Source organism: Chionomys nivalis, chromosome 3, assembly GCF_950005125.1.
Source record: "Chionomys nivalis chromosome 3, mChiNiv1.1, whole genome shotgun sequence".
Classification (NCBI taxonomy): domain Eukaryota; kingdom Metazoa; phylum Chordata; class Mammalia; order Rodentia; family Cricetidae; genus Chionomys; species Chionomys nivalis.
Window position 1 is genome coordinate 62,839,273 of NC_080088.1, and position 23,608 is coordinate 62,862,880.

General features: G+C 35.9%; 1 protein-coding gene across 21 annotated transcripts in view; it reads right to left on the reverse strand.

The window, feature by feature from the left end:
• The window catches only part of Dlg1 (discs large MAGUK scaffold protein 1), a 197,447-nt gene that overhangs the window by 94,950 nt on the left and 78,889 nt on the right, over nucleotides 1–23,608 (reverse strand). For 3 of the 21 annotated variants that reach the window (XM_057764325.1, XM_057764326.1, XM_057764324.1), the window contains exon 1: nucleotides 21,813–22,352. The exons of 15 other annotated variants lie outside the window; for them this stretch is intronic. In XM_057764325.1, coding sequence (XP_057620308.1) covers nucleotides 21,813–22,046 — 234 coding nt within the window. In that variant the 5' untranslated portion in view covers nucleotides 22,047–22,352. Of the gene's footprint in view, nucleotides 1–21,812; nucleotides 22,354–23,608 lie in introns of those variants that run through there. 3 more of the 21 variants (XM_057764322.1, XM_057764327.1, XM_057764328.1) reach the window with 3 other exon arrangements.

Here is a 23,608-nt window from a genome sequence, read left to right on the forward strand (position 1 = left end):
AGTTGTACCATAAAGGTAAATATAGTTCTCCATATATTAATAAGTGGGAAAATTATTAAGGTATTACTTTAGTTGGTTAAGTAATGAAACTGTCCTATGACTACTGCAGTAACAATTATGACATCAATTTATAATGTCAGTGTCTATGGTTAATAAGACCTGTTCTTTAGAATGTATCAATAAACACAATCAATCATGCACTATTTTATGACATGCTTGTTTTATAGACAAGTTGCAAAAAACTTTTTTGCATCCAGACAATATCTGTTTATTTTTCCTTTTTCACATTAAAATAAAAATTATTTAGCCTACCATGCAAATAATGTTTATAAATCAACAGGACAAAGATTTTTAAAAAATCTCCAATTTAAAGTAAACCCATATTATTAAGAATATGCTACCTAGAACAATAAATAACCTACCTAACTGGATCCTTATGTGCCAGACAGACTCTGGCAAAAGTGAGGGAAAAAGTACAGAAGCGTTTCAGCAATTTAAACCAATAAACTTTAATATTCATGCTTAATTACTGCCTGGCTTGATCATTTTCAAAAATAGTATATAATATGCATAAAAAGTATATTTTCTAACAAAATTAACTCAAAATACAAATTAACTCAAACAAATGAAATATAATGTAAGATAATCTTCAAAATCAAGCAGATAGGAAGACAATGGAGACTAATGGACTTAAAGCAAGAAGAAAAATTAAGATGAAGCTACTTTGCTTGTAATCGATAAAAACAAAATTATATTAATAACTGTAATTTATCAAATCAATCAAGATTCATAAAAATGTATAAAACCAGGTTGAGGCGGGGGATAGTAAATTCAAGGCCAGCCTGAACTCACAATATGTATTATTACATAATACTACTGTCTCAAAACCCAAACCAGCCAACCAAAAACCTAAATGTAGATTTGAATAGAAGTTTTTACAATGATTAACAAGTATGTTATGAGAACATGAAGACTGGTCATTAGGGAAATGCAAATCAAAGTTATAACGAATTGGTACTTTATACATTACTGAGGAATGGTGTCATTAAAACAAAACAAAATCAAGGTAACAAGTGGTGGCAAGGATGAAACAAAACCGTTGTGATATTGCTGAGTGTTTATAAAATGGCACAAGCATTTGTGGAAAACAACTTAGTGATTCCTCAAAAACAGTCATGGAACTATTGTGTGATCTAGCAATCCTACTTCTAAACAACTAAAGATAGGGGAAAGAAGACTCAACTATTTGCATGCAATGTCCAAGACAGTATCATTCACAACAGTCAAAGGTGGACAATTCAAATTTATATATATACAGATAATCAACAAAATGTGGAATATACCTATAATGGACTATGATTCAGCCTCACAAAGAAAAAAATTCTGGCACGTGATACAACATGGGTAGAACTTGAAGACTATGTAAGTAAAATCAAGGTCACAAATTATTCCTACTTATATACTTTACTATAATAATATTTTAAAAATTGACTGGAAATATGTCCTATCACATTGATAATGGATATTTAAATTCATCAAAGTTTAGAAAATTAATTTGCCAGTAAATACCCATAGTCTTTAAAAACTGCCTCAACTCTGACTTAGTTTAATTTAACCTCAAGGAACAATTTAAAAAGGAAGAATAACACTTCTGAGATATTCTCTAGAGCAGAGCTTTTAAGTGGGGAGCTGTGGAATACTCTTAAATATCCAAAGGTATCTCAAGTAATGTTAGCCATTAACATTAAATGTTATGAAGCAATTAAGTATAATAGCTTGTAAATCAGATGAAATACTGCTAATAATATTAAAAGATATGAAACACAGAAAGAAAAATTTAAAAAGTTAACAATGGGAGTCAAGATTGTTGATTGTTTCCCTTCTTGCACTTATTCTGAATCTGATTTCTCCAATTGTTAATAAATACATAGAGACATTATAAATATAAGGTGAGGGAGGAAAAAATGGTACCTATTAATACAAAATAAATCATCTGTCATCAGACAAACACAATGAATGTGCTCTAAAGATACTGCACATCTCAGTAATGCTGGAAGAATATTAATACTGATAAATGAGCTTAAATTGCTGGACTCTGCTATCTGAATTTATTTTCAAACAGATTTTTAGCCATTAGATTTATGGTGAAAACAACAACAATAACAAAATCAATCTCCTCTGCTCCTGAAGAAGTAATTCTTAAAATAAAGGATGACATTTTCATAATATTGGGAATATACGTAATGTCACTGAATTATACACTTAAAAAACTAAAATAAGGGGCTGGAGAGATGGCTAAGAGGCTAAAAGCATTAACTTACAGAGAACCCAGATCTCAGCTACCCATATGGGTGACTGGTCCCAGGGCACCTGACATCTTTTGCCGTGGAAAGCAGGTGCACTGTCACACATGGCAGCCAAAATACCCACAAATTAGAATGTTTAAAAGGGTAAAGTAAAAATTTTATGCTATGTTACTTTACCACAACGGAAGAAAGTACACCGAATTAAGAGGGTCCAAGGCTTTGACTTGAAGCCTCAGTCACTATTTCTACATTGTTACTATTGAAAAGACTTCGGAATTCTGTATTTGAAGGTCAGAATTAAAAACTTAAATGGTGGCAACCAATTTTCATGCAAATACTTAAATGCCCTTTAAAATGATTTATGACAAAGCACAGGGGAAGAACGGTTTTGAATGAATTGTTGCTATATCATCTGGAAATACACACCGAAAGAGCAAATGAATAGAGATTCCTATTTTCAACCATACTGAGAGAACGAAACAAAAATCTTCAGAGGTAATATGGATAGATACCACTGCCTTTGCAGAGGAAGTAACTTACTGAACAGAGTGTTCATGGCTGGAACCAAAGTAAAAGGATGGCTATCATCTGTGTGCAAGGAATGGCGGGGAGCCCAAACCACAGGGCGTGGTAGCCAGAATCGAGTGAGGACGGTGTTATGGGCACAGCAGCATAAACATCTAGCATGAGGCTCACAGATCCCAGTGGAGTACAAAAGCAATCTGTAGATACTTAAGCAGCAAAGAAAATGATAGGATGGGAGGTGGGAAGGGAGGTTTCACTCTAATAAATGAGGCTATAAAGAACAATGGAAGCAAGGTTTCTCATGTTAGAAAAAGTAAAGCTGTAAATTATGAAAATAGAAAAAAACCCAGCATGGACCTATGCTGTAAGATCAGAACTGGCAGTACTGGTATAAACATAATGGTTTTTCATTTCATATAGAACAAAACTAAATACAGGCATAAATGTATTTCCTAGATCTGCCACACTGAGAACAAATGGTAACACTTACTATCTCAAAGCCTAGAGATATATACCTAGTACCCAGAATCTTGATTTCTAATTGTCCATACTCAAATAAGAAAACAAAAGAGGGGTCCTTACAGAAATGGCTGGCTCCAGTGCTAGAATTCACTGAGAATACCATCACTTGGACAGCCTGCTATCTGCCCCAACGTAAGTAAGTAAGTAAGAGACTTAAGAAAACAAGGAATTTATTCTGGCTTATGGTTCTAAGGGCTCGAGTCTACAATGGCAAGAAGTGGTGACACGTTGGTAAGAGCAGGAACCTGCTGGGTCTCATTTTTCATCCACACACAGGAGGCATTGAGAGACATCAAGAGGGATGAGGTTATGCAATCTCAAAGCCTGCCCCTAGTGATGCACTTCTACAGTAAGGCTGTACCACCTAAGGATTTTTTTTTTCCTGTCTTGTTAGAAATACTTTATTTTTTTTTAGTGACTTTTTTAAAAAAAATCTATTTTGCATACTAATCACAGTTTCCCCTCCCTCCTCTCCTTTGGCTCCCTTCCCCCACCTCCTTTCTACTACCTCCCCATCCACTCCTCAGAAAGGGTAAGGACTCCCATGGAAGTCAACAAAGCATGGCATAACAAGTTGAGGGAGGACCAAGCTCCTTCCCCCTGTATCAAGGCTGAGCAAGACATTCCACCATAGGGAATAGGTTCACAAAAGCCAGTGACAGATCCTAGTCCCACTGCTAGGGCCCACTCCCCACAGACTAAGGTATATGACTGTCACCCACATGCAGAGGGCCTAGCACCTAAAGAATCTTTTATCTCCCCAGACAGTATACCTGAAGAACTCGTGCTGAGAAACTTGAGCCTAGGGGGAGACTCTTATTCAAGTTACTAGAGTTAACAGTAAAACTCAACAAATAGCAGAGTCCATATTAAATAAATACATACACGAATTAATAAACAAAATGCATTTCCTTGAAATAGAATGCGAACTAAAAAGTGTAGAAAATGGTGAAATTATAAAATCATCATCTGGCAGCCATCATCAGGTTATAATTTATTTAAGAAACAGTGATGGATGTTTAAACTTCCTATTGCTGTAGCTAAGTGAAACTGTCATTTTTTACTACGAACATCTGAATGGGATACACGTACACACACACACACCACAAAATCATGCATCCCCTCAAAATACTAACCTGGATAAATACAACAGATACTATCATAATCAAGTAATCAGCACTAACATTACCATAACAAGATAAATTGAAATTAAATACTATCTCACAGGATACAATGACAATACTAACTTTGGTGCCAAACACAATGAAATGAATCTAGTCAGACAACCCAAATCAAGCATTAATACTACAAAATAATTGGCCATAGTCATCAAAACTGATAATTCTTTCTAAAATATTTTGTTCAGTTTCTGAGGAATTTTATTTAAGCAAAACTAATATAAACTGTCCATATTTTAACTTTTATTGTGTATGGGTGTTTTGGCTGCAAGTGTCTGCATACCACCGTGGTGATTGCTTGTGGTCTAACAAAGTTTGCCTAAAGATCAGAGTGCGGAGCTAGCCACACTAGTTAGCCATAGAGGCCAGGCAGTGCTGGCACACACCTTTAATCCCAGAATTTGGGAGAAAGAGGCAGATGGATCTGAGTTCAAGGGCACCCTAGGCTACACAGTATGGATCCAGTCTCAAAAAGAAACAGAGCCATGAGGTGGTGACTCATGTCTTTGATCCTAGTACTTGGCAGTCACACATCTTTAATCCCAACACTAAGGTAGAAACAGGAAGGGATATGCCTGGGTGAAGAAAGGAATATAAAGCGGGAAGAAACAGGAGCTCAAGGTCTTCAGTCTGATGCCTTGTAGAGACAGAATACCCCATTCAGTCTTGAGGATTTTGTAGAGGTAAGAATGAGTGGCTGGCTGCACTGCTTCTCTGATCTTTCATTATTTACCCCTTTATCTGACTCAGGGTTTTTATTATTAAGACCAATTAGGATTTGTCCTACATACCACACATATGCATTGCCTGAAGAGGACAGCAGAGGGTGTCAGACCTCTGGAACTGAAGTTACAAATGGGGCGAGCTGTCATGTGGGTTCTGGGAACTGAATCAGGATCCTCTTGAAGAGCAGCCAGTGCTCTTAAGCATGGAGCTATCTCTCCAGCTCCAAGAGTACATATTTAACGTTAGCAATTTGATGAGCTGACACATACGAAATTATGACCACAATGAAGTCTGTGTACGTATCCACCATCTCTAACAGTTTCCTTGTGTTTCTTTGGTGTTTTAGTTTTGAGTTGTTAGAACACCAAAAAGTATTTATTTTTAACACCAAAAAGTATTTATTTTTTAAATGTCTCAAAATATCATAAATAAATATGCTTTTCTTATATTGGTTTTCATTTCTTGGTAATAGTCTAGTAGTAACAAAGCACTACTATGCTAGTAGTAATCACTAGAGTAAGAGGAACAGTTCAAATAAAATCAGGTAAAGCTATACACTTAACGCAAAAGAAAGAAAGAAATTTGAGGTATGAGTGGCTCTACTTTATAACCAATACCTGGAATTAAATGGACAGCTTATTACCAGTATTCATTTATTAAAAACAATCCATTTATTGGTTCCATGACGTCATGACTATTGCTCTGTCTTGGAATGAGTCCCTACAGTAAAAAATTGGTAGTGCGACCAGGATTTATCCCTTCTGCTTCTTCTGGATTTTTGGAACTCATTCTCTCTGGAAGAATACCATGCTCAGCCTAAATATAGTGGGGTGTCCTGCCTCAAACAATGTGCTAGACTTTGTTGACTTCCCATGGGAAGCTTTAACCTCTATGAGGAGTGGATGGGGGAGGGATGAAAAGTGGGAGGGGGACAGGTGGAGGCAGCAGCAGGAAGGGAGGGAGTGGAAAATGGATCTGACATGTAAAATGAGAAAAGATAGGTTTTTTTTTAAATAAAAAAATAAAATTTTATTTTTTTAAATAAAATAAAAAACCTTCCATCCTAATTGGAGAGTGACTTGCACTGGAGCGAGACTGAATAAAGAGTTGATTAAAAATACACAGAGAGTTGGGCTTTTGTTTTTAAAAACACCCCTTTACACACTACAAAGAATTAATTAGTATTTTGGCTTTCAAAATTCCTACATGATAGTGAGAAAGGCAGCTTCCAGAGAAAACTCCTCTTACATCACTGGCCACAGTCCCTCTTCTGGAGGGCAGATTCCAGGGGTGGACTCTGAAGGCTTTAGGCCTCCACATGTTTATACTGGTCTGGGAACAAGCACAGCATCGTCCACAACGTAGCAGTCACTTACATGTCACCTTCAAACATGTATGGCAGTCTAGTGAAAGCTTTGACGACAAAGTCAGTTTTCCTAAACACTTCAGGCATTACCTCAAATTTCAAAGCACAAGAAATACATCTACTGGTCAGTCACTCCTAATCCCTTAATGACCAACTTTTATTCCTTTATGTTGCACTGAAACCCCACTGTACCCTACTTTTCAGGAACTGATCTAGAATCTACCTTCTTTGGGTAAGGATCTAAATATTGTTTCTAAAGAAAAACAAAAGAATCCCTAAAGCACACTATGTCATCTTAACCTATCTTGCTGTCTGTAAGACATCCAGAGTTAAGAATTCTGTGGAAGAACAACATATGCCCTCCCTTTTCAGAAGGCAAATAGTTAATCACAAATGACCTACCAACAAATAAAATATCCTAGCCACAAATGATAAACACAGTAACAAAATAATACATTCACTTGAAACAAAAACTACAGCCCTAAAAAACCCAATAATCAGATGAAAGCTGGTGAGGTGTGACAGATACTGGAGCTTACAAAGCGGAGTGAGGAGATGAAGACATTTGTAACGTGATAAAGTGCTTGGGATTCTAGATTGGAAAATGTCAAATGCATATACATGTATGGGTTAAATAATGAGACAATGTAATCATTACATTTGGGTTATTCCAGAAAAGAAAGAATGGAGAATAGTACTTTAAAAATCTTCTAGAACTATATAAATCAAGTAAGAAACAACCATTAGAACACTCCTGTCCTGTTCTATTGTACCATCGGTAAGATCGACAGAGATCTGTTATTATTTTGAAAAATCTTGGTCACATGACTAGCAACAGTCTCAGTTGTTTCTATCCATAGCAACACCACGGAATCATTAGCCTCTGAGGCTGCCTTTGGAGACTTGTTTCCATGACAACAGAGGTTATAATATTAACACTGTCTGAAGGAACACTGCAGAAACCTGTAAATTTTTATAATTTGACAGATTATATGCATTTTCAAGTGTTTTTAAAACAAACACCATAATGACAATTACCTGAAAGATGTTTTGAACTGATTTAATAAATTTCATTACTTTTCTACATAGGTTTATATTTTATACTAAGGTCTTAATTTAGGAAACCTATACTCAAAATATATTTTTGTGTGTAATTTTTATGTGATCTGAAGCATGTGCACATTCTCATTTATGAATACACTATTGCCCCTCACTTTTAGACATTCAGCAATACATACGTATTGTGTGAGCCTACTTATCAAATCCCTTTCTGTTTATTTACAACAGCTAATGTGCTTTCTATTATATACATACAAACCGTCAAGGAAGAGACAGAAGGCAAATTAGGAAGCTGTGATAGCGTAGCTGAGAGGTAACTGGTGGTGTAACCTGATGGCAGTATCAGTAAAAATGGGCATGAGTAGACAAATAGAAACTGGGAATATAGAGTTCATGTGCCCTAGGAACTGATGGGAAGTGAGGACTATTAAGAATAATCTCCATAGCTAGATGTGGTGGTGCATTCCTTTAGTCCCAGCACTCGGGAGGCAGAGACAGGTCTGTGAGTTCGAGGTAGTCTGGTTTACAGTGCGAGTTCCAGGGCAGCCAGGGTTCCATAGAGAAATCCTCTCTTGAAAAACAATTCCCACAATAGCAACTAAAAATTATTTCCTAGATAATAATTAGATTTAGACATAAAAGAGCTATAGTGCTATCTAAATATCTATTTTTCTTCCTAATTATTTAAGACTTCAGAACTGGAAAGGATTGGCTGGCTCAGTGGTAGAATGATTGCTTAGCAAGCACAAAGCCCTGGGTTTAGAAGCCAGTTTCCTAAAAGTCTAGACGTAAAATGTAAAACAATCAAGAGAGGCTGGGCAGTGGTGGCCCATGCCTTTGATTCCAGCACTTGGGAGACAGAGGCAGGTAGATCTCTGAGGCTGAAGTAGCCTGTTGGTCTACAGACGAAGTTCCAGAACCCAGAGGGCTACAGAGAAACTGTCAGGGGCAGGGGGTTTGGGAAGGCACCACAAGAGATAAAACAACAATAACAACAACAAGAAATGATTTCCAAAATGTAAAATTGACAAGAAGATAAATAAAACTACACTACCAAGATGCCAATATCACATTTTGTATTAATATGCTTCATGTAATTACAGTAAAATGAATTTAGACTAAATACAAATGTTCAGTAAGAGCTTTTTTTAAAAAAAAGGCCTCTGCATTTTCAGGAAAATGAAATAAATGAATTAACAAATCTTTGGTACCCGTATCTTAAGACAACAAAAGTTGTTGGTGAATAAGGATCTTGAGGTTGGTCCAGCATAGCTAGAATTCTTAGTCCAAGTTCTTTGGCCCTTTGTTTGAAGATCTACTATGACATAATGAGGTATGATTCTGATTAAATGTCAAAGCTGCTACTTGAAAGAAAGAAAGAAACCAGGAAAAAAATTTCAAGCCTTTTGAATGTTTATGGAAGGATAAAATATAGCAAAGTAGATTTTTAAAAGCTCCACTTGGGAATTGCTATATTCAAGGGAGGATCAATATCTTCAGGACAAAAGGTGTTTTTCATGGTTTAATATTTTTCTTATGATTCATATGCCCTTTGCCACTGTCGTTGCAAACATATTACATATTTAATAAAAGCTGTATAGTTAAAAAACCTGAAACAGTATTTCAACCAGTAATATATGTATGAAATTCAAGTCAGTAACTCAGAAGCAAATGTATATAGAACCAGACACATTTTTAAATAAACCAGAGGGATATCAAAATACAAGTTATTTTTAAAAACTTAAAATAGTTATGGAAAATAGATGTAGCAATTAATTCTATTGTAGAAGCATGGGTGCAAAATTGTTAGTTTACACAGACAAGTTAGCTCATGAATCTATTAATTTTAATTGCAAGAATTCATAAATTCAGTTAAGATTTCTGATCTCTTCACTATGAAAAGATGTTATTTTATAATAGCATTCAGCTAACAACCTTTAAAAATAGATGACTCAGTCACCAGGAATTTAAAGAAAACAGAGACTTAAAGACTGAATATAAAGATATAGTTATATAATTAACACAGGAAGAAATTATCAATTGCAACATTACTTTGTCTTTGATATTTTTTAGAACAGGCTAAACAAACACGTGGCACCATGAACTTTATTAACTATTCAGCTAAAATGGGCCCTTAACACTTCTTAGTAACTACATCTGTTCTAATCACCCTTCTGTAAAACCCCAATGACTCGGGCCCCCACTATCCTTCCTCCACTCACTTCTTCAGTTACGTTGGCCTCTGCTCTTTCCATACCTTTCCAAATTCTATTTACTTTTCTTCCAAGGATTCTCTTGCTTAGATAGCTACAGCCTCAATTCTATGAACTCTTTCCTGTTTTTACTCAAACATGACCTTCAAAATTCACTATCAGCAATCCTATCACCTCCCCAATATCTTACTTCTCTCATTTTCTTCCAGGATACCACATATTTTGGTAATTATATTGTTTAGCTTTTTTCCTGACCATTATCCATAATAACTTGTAACCAATAGACTACACAAAGACAAACATCCACAATCCAACTCTGGGGAATGTGGTCGTAGTTTTCTAGGCTACTTCTGGCTGATTTGGTGCTGATAATCATAATGGAACCCAAAGGAAATTTAAGACTATAGTCAAATCCTGACTGGAGTAGTCTGTGAGTCTGAATCATCTTAGCCAGTAGTCCTGAAGCTCTTCTGGATGTAGAGCTCAGAGGACACTGCAACAGTGGTGCCCTGAGACACTGGATCATGTGGGTCATCCTGCTCCTGTCAGAGGTTTTTCAGGGGTCTTTCTTAATCAAACCTTATTTTTCTTAACCCAGAACGAATCTATAGCCATTTCCTGTGGAAGCAAAAAAAAACAAAAACAAAAAACAAAAACAAACAAAAAAAAACAACAAGACAAAAAAAAAACCCAAAAAAAAAACAAAAAACAAACAAAAAAAACTCTTCTCTAAAGTAAAATATCTTTTGATTTAATTTTTGAAGTCAAGGTATTTTCAAAATATATAGGTTGGATTAATCCAATAGCATTTATAATCAAATGTCTTTTAGCAGCTGTTGCTCTTTTCTCAGCAGTCAAACAATTCAAAGACAGCACAATAACATACAGATTCTCCGTGTTTTCCTTCTTTATGTGGCTTTTTAAAAAGTCTATTTCTTTTATTTTTAAATTTTGGTTCTTTGAGACACGGTTTTTCTGTCTATCTTTGGCTGTCATGACCAGGCTGTGTTCGAACTCACAGAGATCTGCCTACCTCTGCCTCTGCCTATGGGATTAAAGGCATGTGCCACCATACCTGACTACTCTATTTCTTTTTTTAAAGGACTTTCTCTATCCTTTTTCTTTTCTCTCCAAAGCCTATGTATATTTGTCTATTGCTAAACACAATGTAATTATTTAGAGGTTTTATTTCGTCTGAACCTGTCTTTACTGTATATCTCTATCTTCTTCTGACCACATGAGTCAAGCGATATGGCTAGGATTAAAGCTGTAGCTTTAGCAGCTGTCTCCACCTCATTCTGTACCTTTTTGAGAGTCTAGCTTCATGGTGAAGATACTGGCAGGAATCATGTTTGTTGCTACAACTCTGTGGAACTTCTAGGTTCCTGCCATCACCAAGAAGCCTGCTGCTGACTGCTCGTAAACACCATTTAAGAATTTGGTGGCAGAGCCTCTTAAAAGAGCTGCAAGGTTTTTGCCACTAAGGCTGAGTCAGGAAGCTTTGCTTAGAGGAGTCACACCTCTTCTTGTCTCTAGGACAGTCTCATGGAGAAAAGATCGTTACCAAGAAGCTGCACTTGACTCTGTTCTTTTTTGTCTAGAATCTTTTTTTTTTAAAGCTTTCTCAGGCTTTGTGTGGAAATTCTTGTCAAACGTTTGAGTGCTATTTGTAGATAGAAGTTTCGGTCTGCCCTGGACCCGCATCCGTTTAGTTCCAAAGAAACACACCTATAAACTGTTTGGCCTATTAGGTCAGGTTTATTACTAACTAGCTCTTACTACTTAAATTAACCCATAATTCTCATCTATCTTTAGCTACGTGGCTTAGTACCTTTTCTTAGTGAGGCCTTCTTATCTTGATCCCTCTGCATCTCCGCCTTTTCTTTTCCCAGAATTCTTAGTCAATCAGTGTTTTATTAAACCAATATGAGTGACAATTTTTTTACAGTGTACAAAAGCATTATCCCACAGCATACAGTCACAGGAAGCTGTGCTGTGTGTCAGATGGACAAATTCATATAACTAAACCACCAAAACCAATTCTGGAATGAATTAAGAATACTTGCTCTTCCTTTTCTTGCTCCCTTTCATGCTTTACACAGAGCAGAAACTGATTAAAGGTTCTTTCTGCATACTTCGGGGGGCGGGGGGGGGATGCCCAATCAGAAGTGTAAAAGTTTCCAAGTGTAAAAGTGCAAAACCAAACCAAACCCAATCAAAAAACCCAAACAAGTGGCTATTCCCTACTGTCCTCTGACAACAGCTCACTGCCTAATGTTGGCCTATGTGAGAACAAACGTGTCTTTAGAGTTTTATCTGTTTCCTCTTCACACTGGACTTTGAACTTAATCTTCTCAGAGAGAGCTTGAACTGTAAAGCCCATGGTGTCTTTCCTCTGAACTCCTAAAGTCTCCTGATCTCAATCTGAGTCTTTATTCTATACTGTTTCTTGGGGTTACTATCTGCTTTACCATTATAGTCCCAGTTTGACCTTTTAGTTCTCTAATACGACTTTCATTATTGTTTTGCCCCCTCCCCTTTTTTGAGACGATCTCACTATGGCACCCTGGCTGGCCTGTAATGCCCTAGGTACATTAGACTGGCCTCAAATGAAAAAGATTCTGGATGTGAGGGCGATCTGGCAGCGACATCTGTCACCCCATTGATCACCAGGGTTGATTCAGTTGATCTGGCTGGCTAGGCGGGTGTCCCCTTCCTCCCTCACCACTCCATGTGCGTCCCTCCTGAAGCGCTTGGTCAAAGAGAATGACCCTCCCTTAATAGAGGAGGACCGGTCTTCGGTCAAGAGTATACAAGCAGCTGTGCTCCCCTGCTAAAACCTCCAAACAAGCTCTAAAGAAATCCTGTCTCTGCCTCAGGAGTTCTGGAATTAAAGGCATGTACTACAGTGCCCAGCTCTAATACTTGTTCAACTAATCTTTTGTTCCATTCTCTCTCAGAATAATTATTGTGGGTTTTGCTTTCTCTCTTGGTTGGACCCTGTTAAGGTTAAAAATCCTCTACCTAAGACATATCTATTTTCATTACTTTTTAAAAATTAAGATATAACTTTTTTCCATTCTGTAATTAGGTTGATCTTCAGATTCCTTTCTTACAACACCACAATATTTTGTGGAACTGCTAACAATGGTGGTAGCCACCATGTTTGCTGTGATGAGTGAAGATGACCATGAAGCTACTGAAGCTGGGGACTGACCTCCAGGCCCGGAGAACCTGGGAGGGCTTTTGTGGGTACTGTTTTGTATAATTTTTTACTGAATCTTGATTTAGATAATATTCCAATTTTTATTTTCTAAAAATATGAAAACAAACTCAGAATTTAGGTCATTTTCCCAATGTGCTATGCCAAGTAAAGGGCAGAATATAGATATAAACTCAGGCCATTATCCTCCAAAGACATACTTAACCAGCATAGGATGCTGTCTCTTTAAATAGCCTAAGGAATTTGTAATCACTTGACCGTAATCACTAGCAAACAGTGAAGGTGATATAGAGCATTCCTTGATATGCCTCATATCTGTTTTCCAAAAAAACTCTAGAACCAATTTCAAATTTACAACCTTTTATTATAGTAGATGGTTTTACAAAGAATAATTCAAATATACAAATCTCAAGATGGACCCATTTTAATTTAAATTCCAGATTATAATCTTTATTTTCTGAAAAACATTAAAAAAAACTTGTATTCTGTAATAATCATTGTTTCTCAAAGACAGATGGCTAAGCTAATGAAGGAAATCTCACAAACACTAATAACCCCCGCCAAAACAACCACCCCATATCTGTTCAGAAAGAGATACAACTTGGGGTTTTATAAATTTTTGAGAAATTATTTTTATTTTATGTTTATAGTTGTTTTGCCTGCACATTTGTTTGTATACCACTTGCAAGTCTTATGCCCAAGAAGCCAAAAGTCCAGCCCAAGAAGCTGGATCCCCTTGGAACTGGAGTTAGATGATTGTGGGCTGCCTCTTGGATGCTGGGAATTGAATCTGGGTCCTCTTAAAGAGCAGGCAGTGCTCTTAACTTCTGAAGATACACTGTTAAAGCTGTGTATGGTATAGTGCCTTTTAAATATACACAGACAGCAGCTGTGTTAAGATTCCTTTTAAAATCATACTCCTAGGGCTGGAGAGATGGTTTGGCAGTGAAAAACACTTGGTGTTCCTTCCAGGCCTGGAGGTCAGTTCCCAGCACCCACATCAGGCTACTTACAATGCAAAGTAACTCCAGCTCCATTTTATCAAACAGCCTCTTCAGGCCTCTACGGTGACCTGAACACATATGGCATGTGCGCACACATATTCACATAAAAAAAAAAAAAAAACCCTGCTGTCAGATATCATGGCCAATTAAACTATACTTGCATAAAATCAGACCAGTGTTTCTGGTCACCGATTACTATGTAACAGTAAAACGATTTTATCAGTAGGTTTTCATAAAAGTTTCTTAAACAAGGTAATAATTATAGGTTACTGTTTTCCACATGTCTGAACCGTTATTTTTACTTTTATCAAAATTCTAAGATTATATAATAACATTGTTAGGGATTGATAATATTAGTAAAAGATCTTTTTAAAAACATGTTTCAATGATACAACTCCAGTTCTTCACATGTGGAGAGTATAACTCCTCACATACTTTTTCCTTTTTTCAAAAGAATTTCATTTAATTTTATGTGTGCGAGTGTTTTGCACCTTCATGGATGTTTGTGTACCAAACTGTGCCTGGTACCATTGCTTTCGTCTTTTGAGACAACAAAACTGTATAGCCCTGGCTGTCCTGAAACTCATTATATAGAGCAGGCTGTCACCAAACTCAGAAACCCACCTGCTTCTGCTTCCTGAGTGCTGGGATTAAAGGCGTGTGTCACCACTGCTGGCTAGCCAGTGCTCTTTACTGCTGGTCCTCCCCACATTATTCTTTTTCTATCAGAATATTTCTAACGACTTCTGAAATATATACTTTATCTTACAAAACCTATGGTGTAGATGTGCAAAATTTTAAGCCATAGTTGTATATAAAGTTTGTGAAAATAATAATGACCAAGTCATATTTAGAAGCTCCAAGCTTCCTTTCAGTCATTATGATTAAACGAAAATAAGCAATTACCTACATAACATTTACTTATTCAATAAATAATTATCCATACATTCAATATGCTACTCTGAAGGAATATGAAAGAAACTGTGCACCTTATAGTACCAGCCCTTATGAAGCTTACGGCTCAGCAGATGACATTTAACTATGATAAGAAACAAGCAGTATAATTCTTAGGAAAGTAATACTGCTTGAAAAGAAAAAGGCAAAATGCTAGCCCAATAAATCTGAAAGCACCATAGATATGTGGCTCCATCCTTTTTCAGTGATTTACTTTAAAAGTTATCTTTAAAACTTACTTGAATATATTAAAATGAAATGTGTTTCTTTTAGCCTATTTGTCCTTGATAGAAGGGCCAACTACATCAAGACATTATATAGAAGCTGCACAGATGAAAACTTACATAAAATATTTCTCATTTAGTTCTGCAAAATAAGCCAATCTAAATTTAAGACAGCAACTTTATATATTTTTTTTAATAGAATTTAATTTTCAGACCAGATTTAGGTTCACAGAAAACTGAATGTCGAGTACAGCAAGTTCTTGCATACCCTCAGCCCACACATGTGTACAGCCTGCCCACTATCAACACCCTGCACCAGAGTGGTATATTTGTTACAACAGATGAACCTATACCCAGCATTATCATATTCCAGTGTATGCTGGTTCACTCCTGCTGTTGGATAGTCTATGGGTTTCCAGGTGTATGATGACATCATTCACCATTGTAGAATCACACACAATAGTTTCACTTACTGATTCTTCTCTCCTCTCAAAACCTGGGGAACTTGATTTTCCCCAAATGTCACAAGGCTGGGATAATATGTATAAAATCTTGTCAGATTGTTTTGTTTTCTCTTAATAATAATCATTTGCTATTCTTCCATATGTTTACAGCTTAATCTTTTTTATTGCTAAATACTATTCCGTTGTCTGATGTGTACCAACCTATTAAAGAGCATCTTATTTGTGCCTAGGTTTTGACAACAAAAAGCAAAATTAGAAACACCTATATATAATTCTCCTGTGGATCTAAGCTTGTAACTAACCCAAGGAGACTCCAAGGAGTACCACTGCTTCGTTGTAGGGTCAACAATGTACTTTGTAAAAGACTCTGTAACTACTGTAAACAAATACTTTTTGTTTAGTATCTGTGTTTTCTAAGGTGTTCTTCTGTACCAATAATTGATTCTTACATATTAAGCACATTTTAAATAAATACACTTATATGTGCTATAAAAATATTATGATAAATGGAAATATGACATATGTCCGTCAATATTCTTCTGGTGAAAGGGTGAACAATTCCAAATGTGAGTCATAGTCTTTTGAGTGAGGAATTAAATACATGTTTATGACCAAAGTAGCATTTATAACCAGTTAGATAGATGATTTGTACCCCTTTCTCCTGGAAAACTATCCTACTCTTGATCACGGTCAGCATTTCTGAAGTAGTTTTAAAAGGCTGCATACTTACTTTGAATATGCTCTAGTTTCGTGCAAAGGTACTACAATACTAATAAGCAGTCTCTTGAAGATGAAAACTATTCTCCCTTCCTATTGGGACTGGCTTAATGAAAAATGTATATAAGGTTGGATCTAAAATACCTCAAGATGAAGATGTCTTGGTAGGAACACTGAAGTCTGTTGCCTAGTTATAAGTCAGAAGATAAATGGATATAAATAGATAACCATATGCCTTTGTTTGCCTAGGAAATACGTATTTGTACTTGTCCCACTTTAGTTATTAATAGCACCCTCTTTCCATCTAGCGCCTAAGAGTTACATAGTCATCCTGACTGTGAGAAAACCGAAGTTTTTCTCCGGGCTCACTTCCTCCCCAGTGGGACAAATAAGAAATGAGATATCAGCCAGAGGAGAAGCTTAACACCAACTCGATACACAAATGTTTCGTGGAGAGATTAAGAAAGAAATAAGACAGAGAAAAATCTGCACTAGCTTTTCTGAGTAAAAGCTGATCTGTCTTTCTTCTCTCATTCAGCAATATTTGTGTTGTTGTATTTGCTATGCTGCCAACACTGTTACAGAAGCTGAGCATTGGCATAAACATAAATGGAAAATTCCACCTACAGGAAACTGAGAGTCTAGTGAAGGAAGCACTCTGAACTGCATGGGCACTTGCACTCACTCATAAACACATGCCCACACACATAACAGGTGGGAGGGTGGAGGCAGAGGGAGAAGCCTATCTTAACCCAAAGCCAATAGGATTTGCTGTTATCTTGGAAGTGGAGCAAAGGAAAAGAAGATAATCCCAACGGTTTTGTCTTTTGAGTCTCAGCACATATAAGAATAGGAAGTAATAAGGTAAAAATTCTTGACGCTGAAATGTAACTCAGTGGTAAAGCATGCTCATAAGCATGGGCCAGATCATATGTTTTCTTTCTGTCAAAGACCACAACAAAAATAACAAGAAAATAAAGAAGAAAACAAACGAAAACCTTAAGAAGTTAAATGAAAAAAGAAACTCAATAATAGTAATAATGAAGGAATTCTATTTTTAGTATTTCATATGCTTCACTCGGGTGGAAATACCGAGTAAACAGGAAGCTGTAGTTATAAAATCTAGTATACAGGAATTAGCTTTGAGCTAAAGACAGAAACCTTGATGGCAACAGCACAAGACTGGACTGGGTCTGGACAAGATTACTTGAAAACACACACACACACACACACACGAATTCAAGACTAAGCCCTAAGACATTCTAATACTTAGCAACAAGAAAAAGGAAAACATTCCAAAGGATACTGAAGCTAGGAGAATGAATATGACATCAACACCCAAGAGTCAAAAGTCAAAAAAATTTAAAGAAGTAATCAACTGTGTTAAATTCTTTCGTCCTGTAGGTAAAATAAAGAGTAAAAACTAACAAGCTTGATTTGAAAACATATACACATAGAGACATTTTCAGCTGTCTGTGTTAGTGAGAGGTAATATTTTAGTTCATGGAAATTACTTAATAAACAAAAGTGGAAATGACAGTGGAAAATGGAGTCTGATGAGATCTTGAAACGGGAGTGAAATCTAGTACAGAAGTGAAGCGTGAGCTTTAGGAACAGATAGTTCACTTGCTGCTAAAAGAAGATTATCAGCTTAGAAAACAGGTATGCTTAAAGTGCAGTTTCAGAGCTCTTGTAGAGAAGGCAGAGCTGCAATTAACAAAGTATAGATGCTTCCAATAAAGGGACAAAGGGGAAGAGAGTTAAAATTATAAAAGAATTTGAGCAAGGCAATGAGGAATGTATGAGTGGCAAAAGACAGTAATAATCATTGGTCCCTAGAGTCTTAAGAGGATTAAAATCATTGTAGTGGGGTACTGCACAGAGTAAGCTGAAAAGGAAAATGGTAGTCATGTGAAATGCTTGCATCAGCGATTCAAGTGATACAGTGAGTAGTACTGGAAAGTCTTGAACATAATCATTTCGGTAGATTGTTCAAGTGAAAACACAAGGTATTTCATACCTATGGGTAAAGATATGAAAAATAGAAAAGTCAAGGTTTTGGGTAGATTATGTAAGGATATAAAGTCACTAAGAAATGATTACACAAATAGTGAGCAGAACAAAGACAGTATGTCAACAGCTCAAATACTCAGCAATCATAGTGATTAAGAGAGATGCAGATGCCCAGAAAGGGAGGAAAAGGAAATATTGCCCGATGATACCTGATTTTACTGATGGAAGCTTTAAAAAAAGATAAATGGGTTAAGATTACAAAGAGCAGTTTTTATGGTCATGAATCAAAGAAGGGGGATGAGGTACAGCCATCCACAAAACAGTAATGACAACACAAGCTACAGCTCCACCTCTTGGTTCCATGATAACTACTTACAGGAGCAGGACGGATGATGATGTGAGGAACCAAAAGGAATATTTGGCACTGCTTATAAAATTATTATATATATGTATTAATTATTCAAAACAAAGACTATAATATGAAGTCTCTAAAGAAAAATTATAGCAAGGTAAAGCAACAATATATTCATGACAAATATATCTTAATTTAAAAAAGTTCCCTTTCCCAACTTACAATGTAGACTTCTGAGGCAAAAACCAAATGAATGGAGATAGTACGTAAACAACACTTTTGTTACTATTAGTGAGGGTTAAAGGGGCAAGGAAATCAGGAACACACAGGACTTGTATGGCCTGAGGATAACAGGAAGCAAGAGAGGAAAAGGCAAGATGATGAAATGAACCATTGTGAAGAACTAAAGACACCTGAAAGGGGAGAATGTGGAGCATTAAAAAATACCATTCCAGCTAACTGAAACAGACATTAATTCCACAAACAGTTACTGAGCACCAACAGAAGCATTTGGTATCTTGTAGATATTTCTAACTATTTGGTTTCCTTATCATTTAGAATACAATGACTTCCTAGAAGTTCCAGATATTCCATGGAACCTGGCATATAATCTTAGTTCTGAACGTGAATACTTCCAATAGGCAAGCAGTTAAAATGAATTTGTAAGTAAAGTTTCTTTTTATTTGTAGCAAGGAGTGTTTGGGAATCAGAGTAGTGACTGAGAAAATAATTAAAATTTAATTTAGTAACAACTCTTCAACTTGCTAAAGTATAATATAACCCAACTAAGGGTAATTACAACAAAAGTTTAGCTTCCTAGCAAATCTTTTTTTTTTTTTTTTTTTTTGGTTTTTCGAGACAGGGTTTCTCTGTGGTTTTGGAGCCTGTCCTGGAACTAGCTCTTGTAGACCAGGCTGGTCTCGAACTCACAGAGATCCGCCTGCCTCTGCCTCCCGAGTGCTGGGATTAAAGGCGTGCGCCACCACCGCCCGGCTAGCAAATCTTTAAAAAGTTTATTTCGGACAACATCAAAACAGAGTACAATCACAGTACAAAACATACTCATAGTAGTTACAAATTATGACATTTCATTCATCTACTCTGCCCCTTACAACAACATTAAGTCCTGTGGTGCTACAAAGCCAGGCCTGAGTCATTATAAAAATGGACTCCAGCATCAACTAAGATGCAATCAGGTCTCAAGCTCTTTTTCAGTTCCACTATATTTTATTTTATAAAACAAACTCCAATAAGTTATAACTACAGACTTGAACATATCAATTACGTAACTCATCAGAAAGAAAAGGAAAAAAAAAAAACCCTGACCAAGGAAATTTTCATACCTGCAAAGACAAAACTCAAAGGACAAGAGAACTATCAGTTAAGAGATCTGCAAGAGAACACGACAGGAACCAACTGGGGGTGTGGGGGGAGTAATATTCAGTGGTGTAACAGGGCTACAACCATTTTAGTGTCTAGGTTACTGTTTTCCAATTGTATGCTTTCAGTGGTTTTATGTGCAAACTAGTGGTCTTTTCATTTGTATGTTCTAAGATGAACATCAGATATAAACATGTGGATATACATAAGCACAGTAGTTTATTTACATAAATCATCGGGTATTTTTATTGATGAAAACATTATTTTATATTATTTAATCTATAAAAACCGGCAACACTAACCTTTAATCTTTTCACCCATCATAATCAGAATTAAGATAAAAAAATTCTTAGAGCAGTGAGTATTTAATTTCAGAGTCAATCATTGCCTTTCAGTAAGTTTTGCTGGAAGTAACCTCAGTGCCTACATGTAAAATGATGATGCTTCCTACTCCTGAATTTCATCTTAATCATGTAAGAAATAGGTAGATTTTTCTGACTTTTAAAGTTGACATTTTACAACAAAAAACCATTATGAGAAAACTCTAGAAACCAAAACAAATAAATCAGCCTGGCAGTTATATTTATATTTACTGTGCTGCCTCTATTGATGAAGGAAATAATCTTTAAAGGAAATTTATTTTTCAAAGAACCAAAAGTATATGCATCTGTAAGCATATTAAGAATTACTGGTTTCAAAGTAAAAATCACTCTCAATTTGTTTTTAAATTAGACTATTTTTTACCCTTTTATTTTTACTAGTTGAATAGCTATCTGCTACAATGTATTTAAAATATTAACATTTCCTTTCATCATCTTTTATACCAAATCACTAGCATTTTATTCAACTGCTTTTATCTTCTCCTTCTATAGCCAATATTCCTTTCCTCTTAAAGAAGTAATTTTATGGGACATTTTTAAAAATTGGGACTTTTCCTGTTTGCTAGCTTCTTTATAATTTGAATATGCTAAAAATATTCCATGACTATGCAATTGCACACATTTACTAATTCCAGATTAGCCTTAGACAATATATATTTGTAAAATGGAAGGACTCATTAATCTCTTGACTAAATCAATTTAATATATCTTTAAGATAAATATATACAATATCAGCTAATTGTATTCCATTTAATCCATTCTCAAAAATTTAAAATATTTAAGCTATCTTTTGTTTCTTACTATAATTTCTCCCTAAGGTTTTCTACGAACATGCAAAACTAAACAAATAGGTTGTTTTAATTTGCTCAAACATCATTCTCTACAGCATTTAACATCATCTAAAAATAAGATGAACATTATTAACTTATATTTTAACTCATGTGTTAATGACTTTTCATTTTTAGAGAAGTCATTTAGCAGAATCTGAGACTGTTTTGTTTAGCATTACATAACATAAGGGAAAATGTTTTTCATTTCCCCTTCTGTGCTAAAGACCTGCAGACATGGACTAAAAACATAAAATTTCAGTGCCAAGATAACAGCACAGAAGACTCAATTTTAATAATAAATCTGCATGAAGACATTGTGGCAAAGCAAATATGAACATAAATATATTAAAAATAATTTCAACAAGTGGCATGTTACCTGGGTGGAGCTGGTGGCTACCGAGATGCAGTCAATAAAGCTGTGTCTTCGAGTGAAAAATGCAACTATCTGCTGCCAGCGTGAAGGTTCTGGCTCAGCTTGCAGTTCATCTGACGAGCCCTTTTTTGCCCAGTGTTTCTGCTTTGGGCCTACTGAGCCATGGCTAGAGCTAGCATTCCCTCCTCGACTGGCGCGAGAGTACAGAAGTGTGTTGTTTCCGAAAATGTAATTCATCTCTGCAGCCCTGCAGGTGGTTGCCAAGCAGTCTTACTTCTCCACCAGCTGCTGAGTGGTGAATGATCGGTAAAAACTGCAGCTAGAATTACAGCAGCATCACTTGTAGATCAGAGAAAATAAAAACCTTGAGAAATGATGCTCATTTTCTCTGTAGTTTCCTTCCTATGAACGAGCTTGTATCTTCCTTCTGTACCTGTTAGCTGTATGATGGCTGAGTTTATTTTTGCAGACAGAAAAAGACGACATAAGGTGGATTTCTTTCTCGTGATTATTTTTTCACCAGCGTCTGCAGGAACCAAAAGCTGTTCTTTTGTTAGCTGATAACTAGACGGACTGAAATCCAGGAAGTGAGGTCGATTAGCAGGTAAAGAAGGATGTTATAAACACTGGGCTACCAAGACCCTTTGGGGCTGACTGATTTAGCGCATGGGGTGGAGAAAGGCCGGGTTACTAAGTTTCAATCAGTGTGGAGTAAAATCCAATGGCATCTTCACTGCTTACATAAATTATAAATAGAACTGAATTTTAAAATACAAGGTTTCTTTCTGATAACAGCTCTGATTGTTAAAGTAATTTCATTAAAAGGGTATCTGTTACAAATTTTGACATCGTAAAGGATCTTACATTATTTAGCATTGGTCTTTAAAAATTGTTTAGGATATCATTTATGCTGAATTTTGAGGATCTAATGTTAGGAAAAATATGTTTATAATATAGCATAATTATTCTATTTAGTGTATTGATTTCTAATGTTTTTGATTACTGAGTCTAGAATAGATTGATCAGAAAAATACATACACGGCCACTGGAGCTTTTATGATAAAAGAACTGTTAAGAAGCAATCAGCACCATCTGTTTAGTATATCATTATCATTAAGATTATAAGGTTATGTGTTTAAATATGTAAAAAACACCAGTAATTTTTTATTATAAACCATTGTACAAATGCTACTCTGGCTCATGAATACTGCTTGATGAATTTCTTAATCTATAATTTTTTTCCATTTTTTTCCCTCATAGCAATTAACCTTAGAATCGCCTGGTGTTTAATATAAATTCTTTATTTTTTTAAAAATTTAGTTTATATGTATGTGTATAAGCTACATGTATTCAAGTGATCAGGAAGGCCAGAAGAGGGCATCAGATCACCAGATCCCTTGGAGCTGCAGTTACAGGTGGTTGGAAACTGCCCGTTCGGGGTGCTTGAAGTCAATTCAGGTCCTTTGGAGGAGTAACACATGTTTGTAACCACTGAGTAATCTGTTTAGCCCCCATGAAATGCTAGTTAAAAAAACTCCTTAAGTAACTCTTAATACCCTCAAGTTTAAGAAGTAGATTCTGAAGCCTAACCTATGATATGCTATTAGTATATGTCACAATATATGTACACTTAAAAAGGTATGTGAGCAAAGGTGTTATCTGATGATAATTGAGTGAATCAATTTTTAGTTCTGTTTGAAGACATCATAAATTCCAGGCCCACTCATGATTATTTTTCAGATGTGGACAAAATCTTATTTATGTGTGTACTTCAAAGCAGGAATTAAATGTAATCTACT